We start from the raw sequence: 22,289 nt of genomic DNA, 5'->3' as shown, positions 1-22,289 counted from the left end.
GATAAAAAAGTGGAATCTCAGAGAAGAAACATCACAGGGCTATTAAGTAGTGCACTCATGATTCAGATCCAGAGTTTTATATTCCCAAATCTGTACTTTTGCCCATCCAAGACTCCCCTCATTGCTTCTCAATTTATTAAAATACTATGGCTCAGAATGAACACTGGGAATACTAGCAATTGGTATCACTTTCCCAGCTGTAAAAAGCCAGACTGAACATATTCAAAGTAAAGATTCAAACATGAAGGGTTTCTCCTATCTGCCCACCGAATGATGCGCCCAAGTTGCCTCTTATCACAGAATCTCTCCTGGTGAACATTCTCCAACAGAGCTGTTCCTCATCAAATACCACTATAAACTTTATTAAGCTTTTGATTAATTTGCAAGTCAATGGCTATTAAAAAGAATCCAGACCATCCAAGAATGAGGGGAAAGTTTCACTCAGAGAGAAAGCTACTTGAGAGAACATAAATAAGGAACAGAATTGAAGGAACCCTTGTCTAGATAAAGAAATCTTGCCATCTGTGTCAATTTACTAGGTTTAGAAACTGTCTCGCGAATTCCCTGCTGATCCAGAGGTTAGGATTCTCTGCTTTCAGTGCTGAGGGCCCAGGTTCAATCACTGGTCAGGGAATTTGCATCAGGTGTTCTGGTATTCCCATCTCTTTCAGAATTTTCCACAGTTTATTGTGATCCACACAGTCAAAGGCTTTGGCATAGTCAATAAAGCAGAAATAGATGTTTTTTTGGAACTCTCTTGCTTTTGCCATGATCCAGTGGATGTTGGCAATTTGATCTCTGGTTCCTCTGCCTTTTCTAAAACCAGCTTGAACATCAGGAAATTCATGGTTCACATATTGCTGAAGCCTGGCTTGGAGAATTTTGAGCATTACTTTACTAGCATGTGAGATGAGTGCAATTGTGGAGTATCTTAGGAGGGCAGAAATGAAAAGGAAGAAAGAATTCAACCTTGAAGCCTGGGAAAAGGAGACCTAAAACGCAGTAAGTTAAAAAAAAAATAGTGAAAAGGGAGAGAAATACTACACAAATGAAGGAACAAACTAGAAACACAGAAGTCCAAATAAATGAAGAGGAAATAGGCAAACTACCTGAAAAATAATTCAGAATAATGATAGTAAAGATGATCCAAAACCTTGAAAGCAAAATGGAGAAAATGCAAGAATCAATTAACAAAAAAAACAGATGAACTAAAGAATAAACATGAAGAGACAAACAACACAATTACTGAAATTAAAAATACTCTAGAAGGAATCAATAGCAGAATATCTGAAGCAGAAGAATGAATGAGTGAGCTAGAAGATAAAATGATGGAAATAACTTATGAAGAGCAGAATAAAACTAAGGATAGTCTCAGAGACCTCTGGGACAATATCAAATGCACCAATATTTGAATTATAGGGGTCCCAGAAGAAGAAGAGAAAAAGGGTATGAGAAAATTTTTCAAGAGATTATACTTGAAAAATTCCCCAACATGGAAAAGGAAATAGTCAATCAAGTCCAAGAGGCACAAAGAGTCCCACACAGGATAAATCCAAGGAGAAACACACCAAGACACATACTAATCAAACTAACCAAGACTTAACAGAAAGAAAGAATATTATAAGCAGCAAGGGAGAAGCAACAAGTAACAACAAGGGAAACTCATACACTTAACAGCTGATCTCTCAGCAGAAACTCTGTAGGCCAGAAGGGAATGGCAGGATATATTTAAAGTACTGAAACGGAAAAATCTACAACCAAGATTACTGTACCCAGCAAGGATCTCATTCAAAATTGACGGAGAAATAAAAAGCTTTTTGGACAAGCAAAAGTTAAGAGAATTCAGTAACACCAAAAGTTTTAGAACAAATGTTAAAGGAACTTATATAGTCAAGAAATAGAACAGAAGAAAAAAGATCTACAAAATCAACCCCAAGCAATTGAGAAAATGGAAATAGGAACATATATATCAATAATTACTTTAAATGTAAATGGATTAAATGCTGCAACCAAAAGACACAGACTGGCTGAATGGATATGAAAACAAGGCCCATATATATGCTATCTACAAGAAACCCACTTCAGACCTAAAGACTCATATAGACTGAAAGTGAGAGAATGGAAAAATATATTCCTTGCAAATGGGAAGCAAAAGAGAGCTGGAGTAGCAATCCTCATATCAGACAAAATAGACCTTAAAATAAAGAATATAACAAGAGATAAGGAAGGACACTACATAATGATCAAGGGATCAATCCAAGAGGAAGATATAACAATTGTAAATATCTATGCACCCAACATAGGTACACTTTAATACATAAGACAAACACTAACAGACATAAAAGGAGAAACTGACAGTAACACAATAATAGTAGGAGACTTTAACACCCCACTCACATCAATGGACAGATCATCAAAACAGAAAATTAATAAGGAAACACAAATCTTAAATGATACATTAGATGAGATGGATCTCATTGATATCTTCAGGACATTCCATCCAAATGGAGAAGAATACACCTTCCTCTCAAGTGCACATGGAACATTATCTAGGATAGACCACATCTTGGGTCACAAATCAAACCTCAGTAAATTTAAGAAAATTGAAATTGTATCAAATATCTTCTCTGACCACAACACTATGAGACTAGATATCAATTACAAGAAAAAACTGTCAGAAACACAAACACATGGAGATTAAACAACACGTTTCTACATAACCAACAGGTTACTGAAGAAATCAGAAGGGAAATCAAAAAATTTCTAGAAACAAATGACAATGAAAACATGACAACACAAAACCTATGGGATGCAGCAAAAGCAGTCTTAAGAGGGAAGTTAATAGCAATACAATCCTACCTCAAGAAACAAGAAAAACATCAAATAGCAACACAAATTCAGCAACACATCAAAAAGCTCATACACCATGATCAAGTTGGGTTTATTCCATGGATGCAAGGATTCTTCAATATATGCAAATCAAACAATGTGATACACCATATTAACAAATTGAAAGATAAAAACCATATGATCATCTCAATAGATGCAGAAAAAGCCTTTGACAAAATTTAGCACCCATTTATGATTAAAACTCTTCAAAAAATGGGCATAGAAGGAACCTACGTCAACATAGTAAAGGCCAGATATGATAAGCCTACAGCAAACATTATTCTCAATGATGAAAAACTGAAAGCATTCCCTCTGAGATCAGGAACAAGACAAGGGTGTCCACTTTCACCACTATTATTCAGCATAGTTCTGGAAGTGCTAACTACGGTAATCAGATAAGAAAAAGAAATAAAAATAATCCAGATCAGAAAAGAAGAAGTAAAGCTCTCACTGTTTGCAGATGGCATGATACTGTACATAGAAAACCCTATGAAGATAGTATCAGAAAATTACTAGAGCTAATCAGTAAATTTAGCAAAGTTGCAGGATACAGAATCAATACACAGAAATCACTTGCATTTCTATATACTAACAATGAAAACTCAGAATGAGAAATTAGGGAATCAATTCCATTCACCATTGCAGCAAAAAGAATTAAATATCTAGGAATAAACTTACCTAAGGAGACAAAAGAACTGTACACAGAAAATTATAAGACACTGATGAAATAAATCAAAGATGACATAAACAAATGGAGAGATATTCCATGTTCCTGGGTAGGAAGAATTAATATTGTGAAAATGACTATACTACCAAATTGCAATCTACAGATTCAATTCGATCCCTGTATCAAATGACCAATGGCATTTTTCACAGAACTAGAACAAAAAATTTCACAATTCATATGGAAACACAAAAGACCCTGAATAGCCAAAGCAGTATTAAGAAAAAAGAATGGAGCTGGAGGAATCAACCTTCCTGACTTCAGATTATACTACAAAGCTACAGTCATCAAGACAGTATGGTACTGGCACAAAAACAGAAATATAGACCAATGGAACAAGATAGAAAGCCCAGAAATAAACCCATGCACCTATGGGTATGTTATTTTTTACAAAGGAGGCAAGAATATACAATGGGGCAAAGACAGCCTCTTCAATAAATGGTGCTGGGAAAACTGGTTAGCTACATGCAAAAGAATGAAATTAGAACACTTCCTAACACCATACACAAAGATAAACTCAAAATGGATCAAAGATCTAAATGTAAGACCAGAAACTATAAAACTCTTAGAGGAACACATAGGCAGAACACTCGATGACATAAATCAAAGCAAGATCCTCTATGACCCACCTCCTAGAGTAATGGAAATAAAAATAAAAATAAACAAGTGGGACCTCATTAAACTTAAAAGCTTTTGCACAGCAAAGGAAACTATAAGCAAAGTGAAAAGACAACCCTCAGAATGGGAGAAAGTAATAGCAAATGAAACAACTGACAAAGGATTAATTTCCAAAATACATAAGCAGCTCATACAACTCAATACCAGAAAAACAAATAACCCAATAAAAAAGTGGGAAAAAGACCTAAACAGAAATTTCTCCGAAGAAGACATACAGATGGCTAACAAACACATGAAAAGATCCTTAACATCACTCATTATTAGAGAAATGCAAATCAATACTACAATGAGATATCACCTCACACCAGTCAGAATGGCCATCATCAAGAAGTCTACAAACAATAAATGCTGGAGAGGGTGTGGAGAAAAGGGAATACTCTTGCACTGTTGGTGGGAATGTAAATTGATACAGCCACTATGGAAGACAGTATAGAGATTCCTTAAAAAACTAGGAATAAAATCACCATATGACCCAGCAATCTGACTCCTAGACATATACCCTGAGGAAACCAGGGTTGAAAAAGACACGTGTATCCCATTGTTTATTGCAGCACTATTTACAATAGCTAGAACATGGAAGCAACCCAGATGTCCATCAACAGATGAATGGGTAAAGAAGTTGGGGTACATAAACACAATGGACTATTACTAAGCCATACAAGGGAATGCATTTGTGTCAGTTCTGATAAAGCAGATAAACCTAGAACCTATTATAAAGAGTGAAGTGAATCAGAAAGAGAAAGATAAATATCGTATTCTAACGCACATATACAGAATCTAGAAAAATTGCACTGAATACTTTATTTACAGGGCAGCAATAGGGAAACAGACATAGAGAATAGAGTTATGGACATGGGGAGAGGGAAGGACAGGGTGCGATGTATGGAAAGTGTACTGTGGACACTTAATTACCATATGTAAAATAAATAACCGATGGAAATTTGCTGTATGGCTCAGGAAACTCAAACAGGGGCTCTTTATCAACCTAGAGGGGTGGGATGGGGAGGGAGATGGGAGGTTCAAAAGGGAGGGGATATATGTATACCTATGGCTGATTCATGTTGAGGTTTGACAGAAAACTACAAAATTCTGTAAAGCAATTATCCTTCAATAAAAAGATAAAATAAAACCTCCACATTCAAAAAACTAAGATCATGGCATCTGATGCAATCACTTCATGGCAAATAGATGGGGGAAAAATGGAAACAGTGACAGACTTTATTTTCTTGGGCTCCAAAATCATTGCAGATGGTAACTGCAGTCATGAAATTAAAAGACACTTGCTCCTTGAAGAAAAGCTATGACAAACCTAGACAACATATTAAAAATCAGAGACATCACTTTGCTGAAAAAGGTTTGTAGAGTCAACGCTATGGCTTTTCCAGTAATCATGTACAGATATATAAAGGAGGCTGAACACTAAAGAACTGACGCTTTCTAACTGTGGTGCTGGAGAAGACTCTTGAGAGTTCCTTGGATAGCAAGGATATCAAGCCAGTCAATCTAAAGGAAATCAACCCTGAATATTCATTGCAAGGACTGATGCTGAAGTTCCAGTACTTTGGCCACCTGATGTGAAGAGCCAACTCAATGGAAAAGACCCTGATCCTTGGAAAGATTGACAGCAGGAGGATAAGGGTATGACAGAGAATGAGATGGTTGGATGGCATCACTGACTCAATTTTAGGAGTTTGAGCAAACTCTGGGAGATAGTGAAGGACAGTGAAACCTGGCATATTGCATTCCCTTGGGTCGCACAGAGTCAGACACGATTGAGTGACTGAACAACAACAATAAAGTTAGAGGATACAAAATTACATATATAATATGGTCCCAATTATATGAACATTTCATGTACACACATAAAAGTAACAGAAAAGAAATGCAAAAGTGGAAATTATCTCTGTGAAGAGGGTCCCATGTGGGTTTTTAAAGTTCATATTGTATGCTTTTTCTAATTTTCTGTCATAAACATTATTTCCATAATAAAAAGTGTATCAGAAAATGCTAAATATTCCTTTGTGAATTAAGAATTAATAATACAAAACTACTGTAGTTATTGATGCTCTTTATAGATCTTAGTGCATTAAGTTTAGAAACCTAAAACAGTCCTTTGCCATGTAACAGCTGTATCAATTTTAGATATTTGTATGAAATGTTTACCAGATATGCTTAATTACTCTGCAAAGAAATAATGATTAGAAAATTTATTAAATACATGTTAGCCTATTCGTATTACAGAGTTAAATCAATTAAACCCTAACTCCTATTACTGCTGCTGCTGCTGCTGCTGCTAAGTCGCTTCAGTCATGTCCGACTCTGTGCGACACCATAGACGGCAGCCCACTAGGCTTCCCCGTCCCTGGGATTCGCCAGGCAAGAACACTGGAGTGGATTGCCATTTCCTTCTCCAATGCATGAAAGTGAAAAGTGAAAGTGAAGTCGTTCAGTCATGTCTGACTATTAGTGACCCCATGGACTGCAGCCCACCAGGCTCCTCCATCCATGGGATTTTCCAGGCAAAAGTACTGGAGTGGGGTGCCATTGCCTTCTCTGAACTCCTATTACTATAGGAACCTTAATATTAACTTCATATAAAATGGTCTTATTACTGAAAACTAAAATGTCAGAGGTAACATTTTTGTTAGTAAAGTGTGTATTTACCTAGGGGAAAAAATGCACATTTCCCCAGGAATACAGTTAGTATTTGCTTAATTAAATCTTACCTTATGAACTGACCTAACTGTGGAAGATGAATTCATTCTCCCAGCCCTGACATCTTACCCTATGGACATCCAGCCGTATTGTAGATTACATGGGCTAAAAGGGAATGGCACCTTCCTAGACATGACTGCAAATGAATCTCTGCTGCCTAGGGTCATGTCCTCTACACCAAATCTAGCTAGAGACAGTATGCAAGGAAAGGAAAGGATAATGAAAGAGGAATTCAGAGAATAATCAAAGAGATGTACACAAGTGATTCTTGAACAATACAGGTTTGAACTGCACAGGTCCACTTATACGAAAATTTTTTCAATAGTAAATACTACAGCATTACATAATCTATGGTTCATTGAATCCTCAGATGTAGAACTGTGGACACAGAGGGCCAACTGTAAGTTATACTCCAATTTTTAGCTATACAGAGGGTTGTTGTTGTTATTCAGTCACTAAGTCATGTCCAGGTCTTTGTGACCCCATGGACTGCAGCACGCAAGGCTTCCATGTCCTCTACTATCTCCCAGAGTTTGCTCAAAATGATTCACTCAATGATGCCATCCAACCATCGCATCCTCTGCCATCCCCTTTTCCTCCTGCCTTTAATCTTTCCCAGCATCAGCACCTTTTCCAATGAGCCAGTTCTTTACATCAGGTGGCCAAAGTATTGGAGTCCTTCCAATGAATATTCAGAACTGATTCCTTTAGGATTGACTGGTTTGATATCCTTGCTGTCCAAGGAACTCTCAAGAGTCTTCTCCAGTACCACAGTTTGAAAGCATCAACGCTTCGGCACTTAGCCTTCTTTATGGTCCAGCTCTCACATCCGTACATGACTACTGGAAAATCCATAGCTTTGAAAATAGAGACTCTAGTAGGCAAAGTGATGTCTCTAGTTTTTAATAGGGAGGTTGAGAACCCTTAACCCCTGCACTATTTAAGGGTCAACTGTGTGTGTGTTAAGACATATACACACACATATATTTATATACACATATATGAATACTTACAGATCTACATAGGTAACAATTTTACTCATGACTATGGTGACTGTATTATTTCAAACAAAAACAATATCCAGTCTGACAAGTGTAAGTATAATTATTTAGACAATCTATGGTTTGAAATGTCATCAAATATCAGGTATTTGTGGCCCTGTGCCTATGATGAGACTTACAATATGAATCACTTGAAGGAAAATGGTATAGAATCAAAATTAACTTAGTTTCCCTATGTGTGTATATATGTTGGGATTAATAAGGTATTTAGTGAGAAAACCCCTAAGGTTTTAAATTTGTTTAAGGCAGAGTCAGATATTTTCCCCCAGGTCTCTGTGACTCACTAAGAGTTTGGATTCTATTAGAAAACAAGGATGTTCATGCTGAGAGTTTCTGTTAATCTATTAAGCTTTGTGGCAATTCTATTTAATACTAGGAAAAAAACAAGATGTTTACCAAACTAGAAGTCCACTCCAATAGTTCTCCTGGTGTTTAATGGGAACAGTGTGTCTTTAGGCTCTTGAGAAGGTCAAACCAATTTCATTCTTAGTGGCAGTGATAAGATTTGAAAAAACAAACAGCCCAATAGATCAAACATTTGTAGAGTATTAAGAAGATACTGTTGTTTGGCACTTACTGGTTGCCCTTACTTCCTGGGTGAATGGGTAATTCTTGAAATCGCTTCAAATCCATTTGAACCAAATATTTAGCTTATCTGAAGGATTCCAAACAGCTAATTTAAATGCACTCTCCCCTTTTGTCTCTCCGTCCTCCTCTTTCTTCCACCATTGTGCTGGAAAATGATGGAATCAAACACTTAAAGACAAAGCCATAGGGTTCCCAGGCTGGGCACTGTGGTCTTTTGATGACACTAATTCCTGTTTGCCTGGTGGCCCATCTCAGCTGAGCTCCCTATGTGGAACTCGGCATTATGTGCTTACACTTTGGTTTTCAACCAGCATAAATGGTAGAACCACATAAGAAACTCCTGTTAGTTTTTGTTGTATAAGAGCAACACTTAAATAAAAGTTGTATTATATATTATATAGCTTGTAGGTTAGAGCTGTCAGTAAATACCAGACTATAGAACTGTTTTCTGTTCTGTTCCGTTTCTCTGACAACTATTAGTAAAGCTGCGGATGGGCTTTCAACAGGGTCAGAATAGGTGCAGTTCCGCAAAAGCATCAAAGCATTGGGGGAAAGAAAGCAATTATGCAATGAGAGAACATGGGCTCTGATCTTTACCAGCTGGACAAATGATTTAATCTAAGGTTAAGTTGTCACAGATCTAAAAGCTAATGTTCAGTTGCTATAAGATATTATAGAAGGGGGCTTCAATGGGCAACTAAGCCCATGCACCACAACTACTGAGCCTGTGCTCTTGAGCCCAGGAGCCACAACTATTGAGCCCATGCGCCACAATGACTGAAGCCTGTGCATTGTAGAACCTGTGCTCAGCAATAAGAGAAGTCACTGTAATGAGAAGCTCATGCACCGCAAGGAAGAGTAGCCCCTGCTCGCCACAATTAGAGAAAGCCCGCGCAGCAATGAAGACCCAGAACTCCCCCAAATAAATAAATACATAAAATTACAAAAGAAAATCTCCTAGAGGTGGAAGGACTCTGTCAAACCATCTAACCTCCCAAACAGAAGCCTTATGTTAGCTCTTCTGTGAAACCATTCCTTCACTTTCTATCTTATTCATCATAACTTACTCATCCCTCCAGACTCCAACAAAGTACCAACACGCACCGCTGTAGCCTAGTGAAAACAATGGTTGTAAAAGCTAGCATCAATGTTTACTGTTACAATAAAATCTGCCACACCATAAATTCTTTGTGTTGATGATTTTGGAGGATATAGAAGAAAATTAACTAAGTTCACTGCCTGGTCTGACTAATCTCCTGGTTGGGTTTTTGAGGAACTTGGAGATGTAGATACCCATGCGTGTGACTTATGAACTGCTCTCAGGAGGAACCTGTGAGGGAGAAGGGCAGAAGGGAGTAGGAGAAGGAGGAAAGGGAAGAGAAGGGAGGTTAGGAAGGGTGTGACTTATAGTGACAGGCCAGTCTCAGCATGATCCCATGGGGAGCTCTGAAGCAGAAGCTGCATTGCAACCTATCTGCAGGGCAGGAATAGAGACACAGACCTAGAGAATGGACTTGTGAAAATGGGGATTGACATATATACACTAGCATGTGTAAAATAGAATGTTAGAGGGAACCTGTTGTATAGCACAGGGAGCTTAGCTCAGTACTCTGTGATGACCTCGATGAGTGAGGTGGTGGGGGTGGGGGGTGCGGTGGAAGGAAGGCTCAAGGTGGGGGGATATATGTATACATACAGCTGATTCACATTGATGTACAATAGAAGTTAACACAGCATTGTAAAGCAATACTCATCCAATAAAAATTTGGGGAAAAAAGTAGTTGTATTGCAGAGTCTGGAGGCAAGAGGTTTCTATACCCATGAGCCATTGGCTTGGGGCAACCCAGTGGGGACAAAAATGCAAGTTTATCTGGTACATGTGGTTCTTTACACCTATGGGCTACTCCAGCCACCCAAAGGTAGTCCTCCAAAGAAGGTGGAAGGTGCCAGTCTTTAGAAGTAAAGCACGTGGAAACTGGGAGATAAGAGCACAAATCCAGCAAAGGGGCTGTAAAGGATTGGAGTGATGGTGTTCACAACAACTCACAAGATCAAGGGCAACACAAACCAGCAATAAGCCCTAATGATTTTAGCCAGCCATTATTAAGTGCTTACTGTAAGTCAGTCTTGTTCTAGGCTCTTGGTAATATTACCTTATTTAATCCTTACAACAAGCTCATGAGGTAGCTACTGTTATTGTTTCTGTTCTGTCAATTGAGGAACCTAGATCTATACAGGCAGTTAGTCTAAAGTGATGATAAGACTTCATGGTGTAACTAAGATTTGAATTTGCAAACGGAGATGGGTGATTTGACAGCAATGTACTTGAAACACCGCACTACCCACTTTGGCATGGCTTCTCAATACAGGAAGCTGTGAAGAGGGACAGAGCCTGAGTCATTTCGTCTGGGCTCCTATCTTGATAGCTCACAATAAAATGAGACAGAGCATCTAACACAGTCAGTGCAGCAAAAACCTGCACTAAATATTAGACAGTGTTGTTATTAAGGAAGGGAATGACATTGCCTCTTTCAAAAAAATTTTTTTTCTATAATAACATCTCTTAGGTCTGTAAAAGTCTTTCTTCTGCTGTCCTCCCAATGTTTAAAGAGCCAGGGAATCAATGTTTATTCTTGATAGCTCTATTGTATATTACATGATTTGGCCAAATTTCCATTACAGAGAATAAGGAAAGAAGGCAAGGGAAGGGAGAGAAAAAGAGGGAGTATACTAGATCATTACTAAAAGTTACTGAGAATGACAGGAACAAATATTCTGAACAAAGTCCTGTTCACTGTACTTCAGTCTTTCCTGGGATCTGATTATTAAATTGCTTTTTCCTGAACAGAGTGATTTTTAATTCCCCAGAGAGTGTTATCAATAACTCCTTAGTACCCTGTCTCCCATAAACAATAGAACTTTTTCAATGCCATTAGAAAATTTAGTCACTTTTCAAGACTGGACTATCAATGCCAAAAATATCACTTTGGAATTCTTTAAAATCATTATTAACTGGATTTCACTGCCACCTGAATTCTAGGCTTAGAAAAAGTACAGCATATTTCATCAAAGCCTTTAAGATTAGCTGAATGCCTTAGAATAATGAAAATAAAAACTCTGAGCTCTTCATTATGAAATAAGCATCAATCAAGAATATTTCAATGTCATTCCAATTCTAAGCATCCTAGTTCCTTTAGGCACATTGAATATTTTTGCAACATATAAGGGTAATCTTATGATGTGTTTTCTCAAGTAAAACAAACATAAGCTTCTGATTGCAGTTTTCGGAGATACTTGATACACAAAACTACATGTTACACAGTAGACAGGGACTGAGGAAGGAACTCTGCTTATTTCTGTCCCTCTACTCAGGGGTGAGACATAATGCTGCTGCTGCTGCTAAGTCGCTTCAGTCGTGTCCAACTCTGTGCGACCCCAAAGAGGGCAGCCCACCAGGCTCCTCTGTCCATGGGATTCTCCAGGCAAAAACACTGGAGTGGGTTGCCATTTCCTCCTCCAATGCATGAAAGTGAAAAGTCAAAGTGAAGTCGCTCAGTCGTGTCCGACTCCTAGGGACCCCATGGACTGCAGCCTACCAGGCTCCTCCGTCCATAGGATTCTCCAGGCAAGAGTACTGGAGTGGGATGCCATTGCCTTCTCCATGAGACATAATAACCAAATACATTTAACAAGCAGGACAGGTCAGGCAGCAACCAATCATAATGAACATAGTAACCAATCAGAATGATGCTTTGATCATTGGGAACTGATGATGTAACCAATCAGAATGGATGCTGGCTGAAACACAGATGAGGCCACACCTAGGGATTCGGCTAAATATCAACCCTGCCTACAACCCATGTGAAACTCAATTCTGTCCACATTACTCAACTTTCCTCACACAGAAACTTATTTCAAAAAATTCAAATGATTTCTGGGATACAATACGAACTTATCAGTTTCCAGACACCCTTCCTCTCACAGCTCTGGTCGATAAAAATTTCCACTAAGACTGACCAAAGAAAGATATTATACAAATAATAGATAAAAATTACTGTGCACTGAAGTATCAGGCACTACACATTATCTTCCTTAATCTTTGCAACAGCCCTATAAGATGAGTGCTATACCTACCCCTGCTGTTTTGATGAGGAAACCAAGGTATAGAGAAGTTGAGTCACTGATTCAAGGTCACACAACTAGTACATCCCAGGGCTGGTACTCAAACCTGGGCAGTCCTTCCACTTAACTACAAATTATGATGTCACTGGCAAACGAACATCCTCATCAACACCATATTTACCACTCAATTCCAACCTTCTTTCTGGCGAAATGATAAAGTGCCAAAGATGTTTTCTAATATCTATGCTATTGTTTGGAATCCATGAAGACACTGACCTACACTGGTCTCTAGTGTGGTTGGAGTTGCCCCAATTCTGATCTAAATTGTTTCCAAAAAATAGAAAACAGTCAAGGAAGGCAGACAAGTTCAAGAATATTACCTTATTCTCTTGTCCTCTACTTTTTTCAAATATTCATCTCTCTTTAGGACTCCCAGGATCATCTCCTTCTCATGATCTAATAAAAATGACAAGTTGATGAACTCAGAGTTCTTAGACATGGTATTTCAGCAGTAGCCCTGAGTGGCAGTGGTTGAATTTTCCAGGTAAATTGATACCCGCAGTTCTTAAGGTCCCCGTGAATATCTCAAGAGTCACTCAGTTGCTTGATGAACAGAAGCTTTTATGAGGTCTCTGAAGATCTGATGATGGTAGGTAAGGATTCTTCCAGGCAACACAGAAAACAAGCTCCACTGGGATTACATTTCAAGAAATTCATTATTGTTTTAACTGAAAAGATCTCCAAAGCCTTCGTTTTGATATACAGTCCAATGGCAGCTGAGTTCCCCTAATGATGCTTAGCGTTACTCCAGGAAGCTACAGAGCAGAAAACAGATCTGCTGGGACGGAATCCAGAAAATACTGCAAAGGTGGAGGGAACAAAGGAAAGAAAAATTAATTAGGTGATTTTCCCCAAAGCACTTGTAAATGTGTCTAGTATTCGAAACAGTGATGTACCTAACCCAAACACCACTTTTCAATCTGTAAACAGGCACTGATGAGATATCTATTGTACTTACTACAGCATCAAAGAGTTACTTATATTTCGTTGATTCCAAGTTCTCTATGCCAATTCAGTTTCTTCCATTATAACGAGCATCCTCTACCAGCCAGATCCTGTCACCACCCTTACAGCTGACCCATGGGTGTACTGGGTCACTAGGACAGCCTGGACTGTCCACAACAGGACAGGTCCCTTAAGAGGCTCCATCCTGCCCTCCCACCCTCCCTCCCCGAAACTAGAACCACAACATAAGAAAACACTACTAACAAAACAAATATGAACCAGTGCTGCACGTATCAACCTAAATTTCTCTCACAAACATAATGTTGAATGAAAACACTTGCAGAAGAATTCATGCAGAATAATATGAACAGCTTATGCATGAAAGAACTAATTTTCAAAGACATTACATCTAGTTTAAGGCCACAAACATTCATAGTATAAATACAAGGAAATTCATGGGAAATTCAGAGATGCAATCAGAGAACACAGGAACTTCAACTACTGGGTGACATTTTATTCTCAATGTAGGTTTATATCTTATGACGTACATGGTTGTGAATTATACCAGATCTATATTACATACTGCAAGATAGTTGTTTTAAGACTCCCATTTTGTCAACATAAGCTCACCAGACCCTCTCCTTCATATTAATTCTTGAGCACATTCTTTCATTGGCTTGGTACCTCGGTTCTCTCTGTGCATCCCCTTAAGAATGATAGCTCTTAGCATGCCCTACTGGGTTTTGGGATTTGGCATCATCCCACGACAATGTTCCTCAGCCTCCCTCTAGGTCTCTGAACTACAATCTACATGCATGTGACACTTGGTTTGGTTGATTCTAGCCAGATTTCCAAGTGCAACTAGATACTTACTCCTAGACTGCTTTGGGGTCTCCCAGTTACCATAAGTTCAGATTGACCTCAAATTCTCAGATCTGAAAGGACAGGCTCTAGTCCAGGGCCTCTTTAACTTTCCAAAGTTCCCATGTGTTTGTTCTCTGCATAGTATAATGAAACCAGAACCTTGCTGAAATGACCTAGAACTGAACTGCTTCCCACAGAACAAGAGCGATTCCACTTGGGGGAAACTGACCAGATCTCAGTGAGTGTAGTAGACTCTTTAAATATACTGCAGGCCTTTAACCCATTTCCAAAGTCCTAAAGGCTGTAAGGCTCAGAGGATGCCAAGATTGACATGAAAAGGAAATAACAAGGTTAAGAGTAAATGGGGCTCATCAGAAAGGTTTAGGCTTTTTAAAAAAAACACGGTGGCACTAGTGGCAAAGACTGCCTGTCAATGCAGGAGACACAAGAGGTGTGGGTTAGATCCCTGGGTTGGGAAGATCCCCTGGAGAAGTAAATAGCAACCCATTCCAGTATTCTTGCCTGGGAAATCTCATGGACAGAGGAACCTGGTGGGCTACAATCCATGGGGTCACAAAGACTCCAACACGACTAAGAAACTGAGGACATAGCTGATTTACAATATCATGTTAGATTCAGGGGTACAGCACAGTGATTGTGTGTGTGTTTCAGATCATTTTACCATATAGGTTATTACCAAATATTGAGTAGAATTCCCTGCACTATACACTAGGTCCTTGTTAAGTTATCCATTTTATATATAGTAGTGTGTATGTTAATCCCATCCTCCTAATCAATGCCTACCTACCCTTCCCCTTTGGTAAACGAGTTTATTTACACAGCAGAAATAGACCCATAGACATAGAAAGGTTTGGTTTTTCCATCAGATGCAGTCTCTCTCAGATAAATAGCACAGCTGTTGTTTCTGCCCCTTCTGTGTCTCCATCTATTTTCAGGTAAAAATAGGAAAAGCACTTGGTAACTCAGATAATGAATATGTTATCATCACAGCCAGGTTCACTTAACACATACTGTGTATTTGCAATGTCAGATTAGAATGCCCTATGTGACTCTTCAATAGAATTGTATTTAGAATTCATTCAGAAGATTGGAAGCTATAAAAATGCTTGACCTGAGGCTTCTGGTTATTCTTGCCTTGGGCTTAAGTATATGCAAGTCTGCCTTCTAAAAGTCCAAGAGTCTACTGAGGAGAAAAGAGGGAGGGGTGGAGTAACACCATGGGGCTATCGCAGGATGGTGACAGAGAAGATGGGAAATCAAACATGGATATAAGAAAAATGAAATTAGTCAGTAAGAGTTTAACGAAATTAGCCCTGAATGGATTTTTACCCATCTATACTTGGACTAATAGAAATGATTTATAAATGAATGACCAAGGAGATCAGAAATAGCCAAAATTTTATCAAGAAAATCAAGATGTTTCCTCCAGAAGGCAGGATGGGACTGTATCATTTAGTAACATGGAATCAAAATGCTGGGCATCCAGTCCTTTTGGAAAAACACAGGATGGAGAAGATGAGACAATGAGCGTGGAACAAGACAGAGGAGATCCAGAGAGCTACATGCTGACGGTGCCCAGCCAGACTCAGACCCGAGCAGAAGTATTTGGGCCCCCAAGTGAAAGTTAACTATTTGTTCCCAATAGTACATGCTCCATGTTGGGTGATGAGGACTCAGTCTGGCAAATTTTCATGTCTCATGTCATCAATACCTCAAAGCAGACAACTATTTCACTCTTGCTTGAGTTTAACTTTCTTCTGGAGACTTCTGGTTGCAATTGGCTTCCCCTAGAGCTCTCCCTTCAAGAAATGGATGTCCTGGTCCTCCCAAAGGAACCCTCTGTGTCTAGTTTAGTTTGAACCCATGTCTGATCTGCTCTCTGTATGCTAACCAAATCACATTTCTGAACCCTTGGAGGACCAGCATCTGGGCTGTAATTAATTTATTTAAGTAGGTACCATTTTTGTATTATTTATTTATTTTTTGGCTGTGCCACACAGCATGTGAGATCTCAGTTCCCAGACCAGGGTTCAAACTCACGCCCCCTGCATTGGAGGGGCAATGACTCTTAACCACTGGACCACCAGGGAAGTCCCAATATGTACCATTTTTGGATGACTGTGTTAAGCTAGTTCATATCCTCTGCTATTGAATCCCTTACCCACTATGTACACATTTTAACCAAGTGACAAAAAAGAATAACACTAATCAGGAGTGTATTTGATCTAGAGATGAGTCTCATTCTCTTTTGAGTCTCATTCTTTCAGTTAAATGGACCCAGTGAACACTAGTTAAAATCAGGAGGGACGAACTCATGTTTATTTTCTTCTCCAAAACCTTCACTTACAAACAGATCTCTCTCCTTCAGCATTTCAGATATGGAATTTTCCCTCTCTGGCCAGTAGCCTTGCCAAACTAAGCTAAATATTTAAAAAGAGGACCAGATGGTTTGGATGTCATTCTATTGCTAGATAACTCCGGACAGGTCATTCCCTCTGCTCAGTACCACACAAAATGCAATAAGGAAAAAATCCCACAACATCCTGCAAAGACCTAAGTTTCTTTAAAAGCATCTGTTTTGAGTAACACACACTTAAAATTCATCAGGGTTGGAATTGTAGGCAAAGGAAAGGGTATATCTGAATGAATTTCATTATGAGGTACTTGAAATGCAGCTTTAAAAATAGTATGTTTTGGGACATCCCTGGTTGTCCAGTGGCTAAGACTCTGTGCTCCCAATGCAGGGGGCCTGGGTTCGATCCTCCGTCGGGGAAGTAGATCCCACAGGCCACAACTAAGACAGGTAGAGCCAAATAAATAAAAACATGTATGCACATTTAAAAAAATAGTATGTTTTACAAATATAAAATGGGAGTACTTCACATTCTGGATTAACCAACACATTTCCAAGTCAATGACAAAAAAAAAAAAAAGAAGAAGAAGAAGAAAATGGATGAACTCTTATAGATTAAGAGTCCAAAGAGCCATATAACCAAATAACTAAATACAATACAAAAAGCTTGATTATTTAGATTAGATCCTTTAAAACAAAAGTTATAAAAAAGAAAAACATTCTAAGGACACTGAGGACATGTGAATATGGACCAGATACTAGATAATATGAAATTACTAATCCTTTTAAGTATGAAAATAATATTGTGGTTATTAGTAAGAATATTCTTTGAAATGTTCTTATTCTTAGAAGGTGCATAAAGAAGCATCCAGTTGGTAAGTGTATTATTTGTAACCTATTTTCAAAGAATTTTCAAAGAAAGTATTAACTATAGAGATGAAATAAATATGGTAAAATGTTAATAGCAGAACCCGGTTGGCAAGTCCATGAGAGTTTACTGTATTTCTTTTCAACATTCCTGTATGTATGAACATTTCATTAAAAGAATTGAAAGAAAACACGTCGGGAAATGATCATGATAAATGAAAGTTTGCAAAGCTGAATTTGTGATGACAACTACACTGTGTGCTATAGACAGTATGTGCCCCTTCAAAATTAATACGTTGAAACCTAAGCCCCTATGTGATGATGTTTGGAGGTGGGGCCTTCGGAAGGTGATTAGCTCAAGAGACCAGAGGCCTCGTGAATGATGAGAGCTCCCTCCTCCCTTCTGCCATGTAAGGAGACAGGAAGAAGATAGTATCTAAAAGCCTGGAAGTGGGCGTTCACCGAACACCAAATATGCCAGCACCTTCCTCTCGGACTTCCCAGTCTCGAAAAATGTGAGAAATAAATGTTTCTTGTTTAAGCCATCCAATCTATGGTGCTTTTTTTGTAGCCCAGACAAACCGAGATACTGTGAATCATTTTCTACAGAAAAATGCATTAGAAATTAGAATTATTGTAAATTACTTTTAAAATGATTGAATTACATTTCCTAATCTCAGGTGGGTAATTGATGTCTCAAACCTCTAGGAAGAATGACTTGTCACAAATAATCCTTTAACCATTTTATCATCTTCAACAAATAACCATAAAACACTGTGATTAACTGCTAAGGAAGTGATAAGCCAGTCTTATCCCTAGAATTATCTTTGTAAAGACGGTTTCTAGCTATGCTTCTTCCATCACTTGAGAAGATTATGAGATGAAAAAAATTTTTGTTGCATTGTTATTTAGTTATAAATCCAGCTAGTCATGAAAAAAAAATGCTCATTTTAAAAAATGCACTGCCAGAGGGAATATAATAGTTATGAAATAGAGACAATGAGAACTTAGATCTTTGGCAGGTAACTGTTTCTAATGCAATATGAAGGACATTAACTCCAAGACTTTTATCACTGGAGGTGATCTGGCAAGGAGTGCATGAACTTGACCCTCCAATTTCAAGTATGAACTGTGTCCTAAGGACTAGTAAGAAACTTGTGAGATTTGCCAGGGCGCTGCTTGATAGCTGAAAATTGGAAGCAATGTCAGATCACAGGAAATGGATACATCGATATAACATATTATGTAATATTAAGGTGGAAATACGCAGAATTAACTGGCAACCCACTCCAGTATTCTTGCCTGGGAAATCCCACAGACAGAGGAGCCTGGTGGGCTATAGTCCACAGGGTCACAAAGAGTTGGACACGACTTAGTGACTAAACAACAACAAGGTGGAAACATACATACTGTATGTCAAGTTAAAAAACCAGGTTATTGAACAATGTATCACAGAATCCTTCTTTATAAAGCTAAACATACTTACATATCAATTGGAAAAAAAATAGTATGTTTCTGGAAGTACTCTTGTGAGGAAATTAACACAAAATTAATTTTCTGTTGCCTGTTACTGACAGCACAACAGCAAGATGAATTTTCAGCACACTTATAGGGATATTTAGGATGCTTAGAATAACCAGCAAAATAGCATATGCAAAATTTACTTGAGAGCATCTTTCAAATAGATAAGCAGGGAGGACTGCTGCTGCTAAGTTACTTCAGTCGTGTCCGACTCTGTGCGACCCCATAGACGGCAGCCCACCAGGCTCCCCCGTCCCTGGGATTCTCCGGGAAGAACACTGAAGCAGGGAGGACTACACATGACTATCAAGAGGTTAGAACTGAGAGAGAGATAAAGATGCTGTGAGGAGAGAAATGAATAGTTCCTTAACTATGAACACAACCTCAAAGATTTGAGGGCCAATGCTACAGAACTGCAAGCATTTACTTTTAATTGAGCAGTTTCTTCTCCCGTGGACATATCTGTGTGGCACATTTCATAGGGGTGCAGTAGTTGAATTTCTTTTCAAAATGGTATTGATTCCCTGAGCAACAGTAGGATGGTCAACTAATAAGACCAGCAGCTTTACCATGATGCTCCAAGAACAGCATCCTCAGAATGTCCCAAAATAAAAACAGCTAGAACATAGATGATTCAACTAATCCTCATGACCCTCTCACAAAATAAGTTCCAATACCCCCATTTTATAGATGAGAAAACTAAGGCAAAGGACATTAATTACCATGCCCCAAATTATGCAGTCAGTAAGTAACTCAGAGCAGTCTGGTTTCAAGGACCCTGCTTCTAACCATGATAGTGACTACCTCTCAGGGCTTCCATGGAACAACCTGCATGCTCAGTCGTGTCTGACTCTTTACGACCCAATGAACTTCAGCCGCCCAGGCTTCTCTGTCCATGGGATTCTCCAGGCAAGAATACTGGAGTGGATTGCCATTTCCTCCCCAAGGGAATCTTCCCAATCCATGGATCAAACTGCATCTCCTGCATTGGCAGGGCAATTATTTACCACTTAGCACTCCACAACTTATCAGAATCTTTAATGCTCTGATGTTCACTGTGAATTTTCACAGAACCCTCAATTTGAAAAAGATATTTAACATTGTTTGTTCTTAATCATGGCATCACATGTTTTGATATTTTTAAAGAGGAGACTATGTCTATTTTTTTTAATAAAAAACTGGTCAGGAATAAACCTAAATAAATTCAAGAAAGAAAGATTTGAAGGAATTAGTAGATACACTTGTACCATAATATCTGGTAATTCCTCCACATGCTTTTTAACTAGCAAGACCCACAAAATCCTGTATTGCCAAAAAAAGTTTCACACAACAGACCATATATAAATTTTAAGTATCTATACAAAAGAAGCCAGTATAAATAAAAAGAAAGAAGAGACAAGCTGGGAAATAAGATTTTTCTATATAAAGCAGAAAAAGGATAACATAGAAAGTATAAACAGCTCCCCTAAATCACAGGAAAATGAACCAGTAAAATAAGGGGCAAAAACAAGAACAGGTAACCCATAGTATTAGCAATTTACAAGCAATTCATATAAATATGAAATAAAGCTTATTTGGTCATTCAAAAGAAAACTGTGACAAGGAAAACACTTTTTAGTTTTTCATTAGATTATGAAAACGTAAAAAGAAGCAAATCCACTGTCATCCAATGTTTGGTGAGGGTGTGTAGAAATGGGCATATTCATGCCCCATTGGTGGAAGTGGAAATAGGTTCAACTCGTAGCTGAAAGACAGTTCTCCATGGGCTCTTCCATATTTACATGTCTTGTGAGCAGAGGCACTAACTGGCCTTTTATTCTGGACAATCCTTCCAGAACTGTTTGTAGAGTGACTAGTGAATGACATAGTCTGCTTCTCTTTGGAGCAGAGGGAAGATTCCCTTACAATTTGTTTCAAAAAGCAAAACTCTCCCTCAAGGGCCAAGGGCAGATTTCCTTGCAGTCCATTGTAAAAAAGTTGAATTCCCTACTTTCAGGGTTCCTCAGCTGTTACACAAATCCACTGCATGCACACAGTTTCCATCAGGGCACTTGTGGGCAAGGGGAATCAATGCCAACGTGAAGCTCACAAGACTAGCTGTCCTGATAATAATAAAATCCATTGTATCTGACCCAGGATCATGTGTCTCCAACCACCATACATAAAACTGACAGAGCTACTTTATAGCTTGAAAGTAGGAAAAAATCTGAGCTTTTATGGTTCTTACCATAACCCTAACCTTTTTAGAGGATGAATTGAATCTTTCAAAATTGGTCAAAGGGTACAAAGTTCCAGTTATGCTAGATGAATAACTCCTAGGGATCTACAGGACAGCTCAGTGACCATAGCTAACAATACTGCATTGTTTACTTAAAAATGTGCTGTCTTTACAATAAATACACACAAAGATAAATATTCACATACACACATATACATTCTAAATGTGTTAAATGAAATAAATACACACCTAAATATGGAAAAAAGGATGGGAGGAAGTCAAAATATTAAGTTTATCTTTGGGTAGTTATACTATAGTTGTATTTTAATTTCTTCTTTATAATGCTCATTTCCATGTTTCTACAATGAATGAGTAGTGTCATATAGTTTTGTGGTTAATAAATGTAATTTTAAAATAATGCTTAATTCACTAAGGCATGTTCAGGGTGGGAAAAAATAAAGCCAAAGAACAGATACAATGGGTTACAGAGCATATAAATGCTCATGCAATGAAATGCTGAATCTAGAGGATACATAAATAAATAAAGCATGGGCTCTGTTCCTAAAGAGTTTGTCTATTTTGTAGTGAAGACAGACGAAAACATTTTTAAAAAAGGTCATAAATGCCAACTTGGCTTTGAGAACACAAAGAAAAGGACAGTGA

The 22,289-nt window shown here is 38.3% G+C and overlaps 1 protein-coding gene across 2 annotated transcripts in view; it reads right to left on the bottom strand.

Moving 5' to 3' along the window:
• The window catches only part of SYTL5 (synaptotagmin like 5), a 110,323-nt gene extending 96,689 nt beyond the window's left edge, over positions 1-13,634 (bottom strand). For both annotated transcript variants that reach the window (XM_027534822.1, XM_027534823.1), the window contains exon 1: positions 13,158-13,634. In XM_027534822.1, the coding sequence (XP_027390623.1) occupies positions 13,158-13,276 (119 nt within the window). In that variant the 5' untranslated portion in view covers positions 13,277-13,634. The remainder of the gene's footprint in view (positions 1-13,157) is intronic.
• Between the last annotated feature and the right edge of the window lie 8,655 nt (positions 13,635-22,289).

The sequence above is a fragment of the Bos indicus x Bos taurus genome, chromosome X (genome assembly GCF_003369695.1).
Source record: "Bos indicus x Bos taurus breed Angus x Brahman F1 hybrid chromosome X, Bos_hybrid_MaternalHap_v2.0, whole genome shotgun sequence".
NCBI classification, from domain to species: Eukaryota; Metazoa; Chordata; class Mammalia; order Artiodactyla; family Bovidae; genus Bos; species Bos indicus x Bos taurus.
Note: the sequence above shows the minus strand (reverse complement) of the source record. Positions and strands in the feature narration are given on the sequence as shown.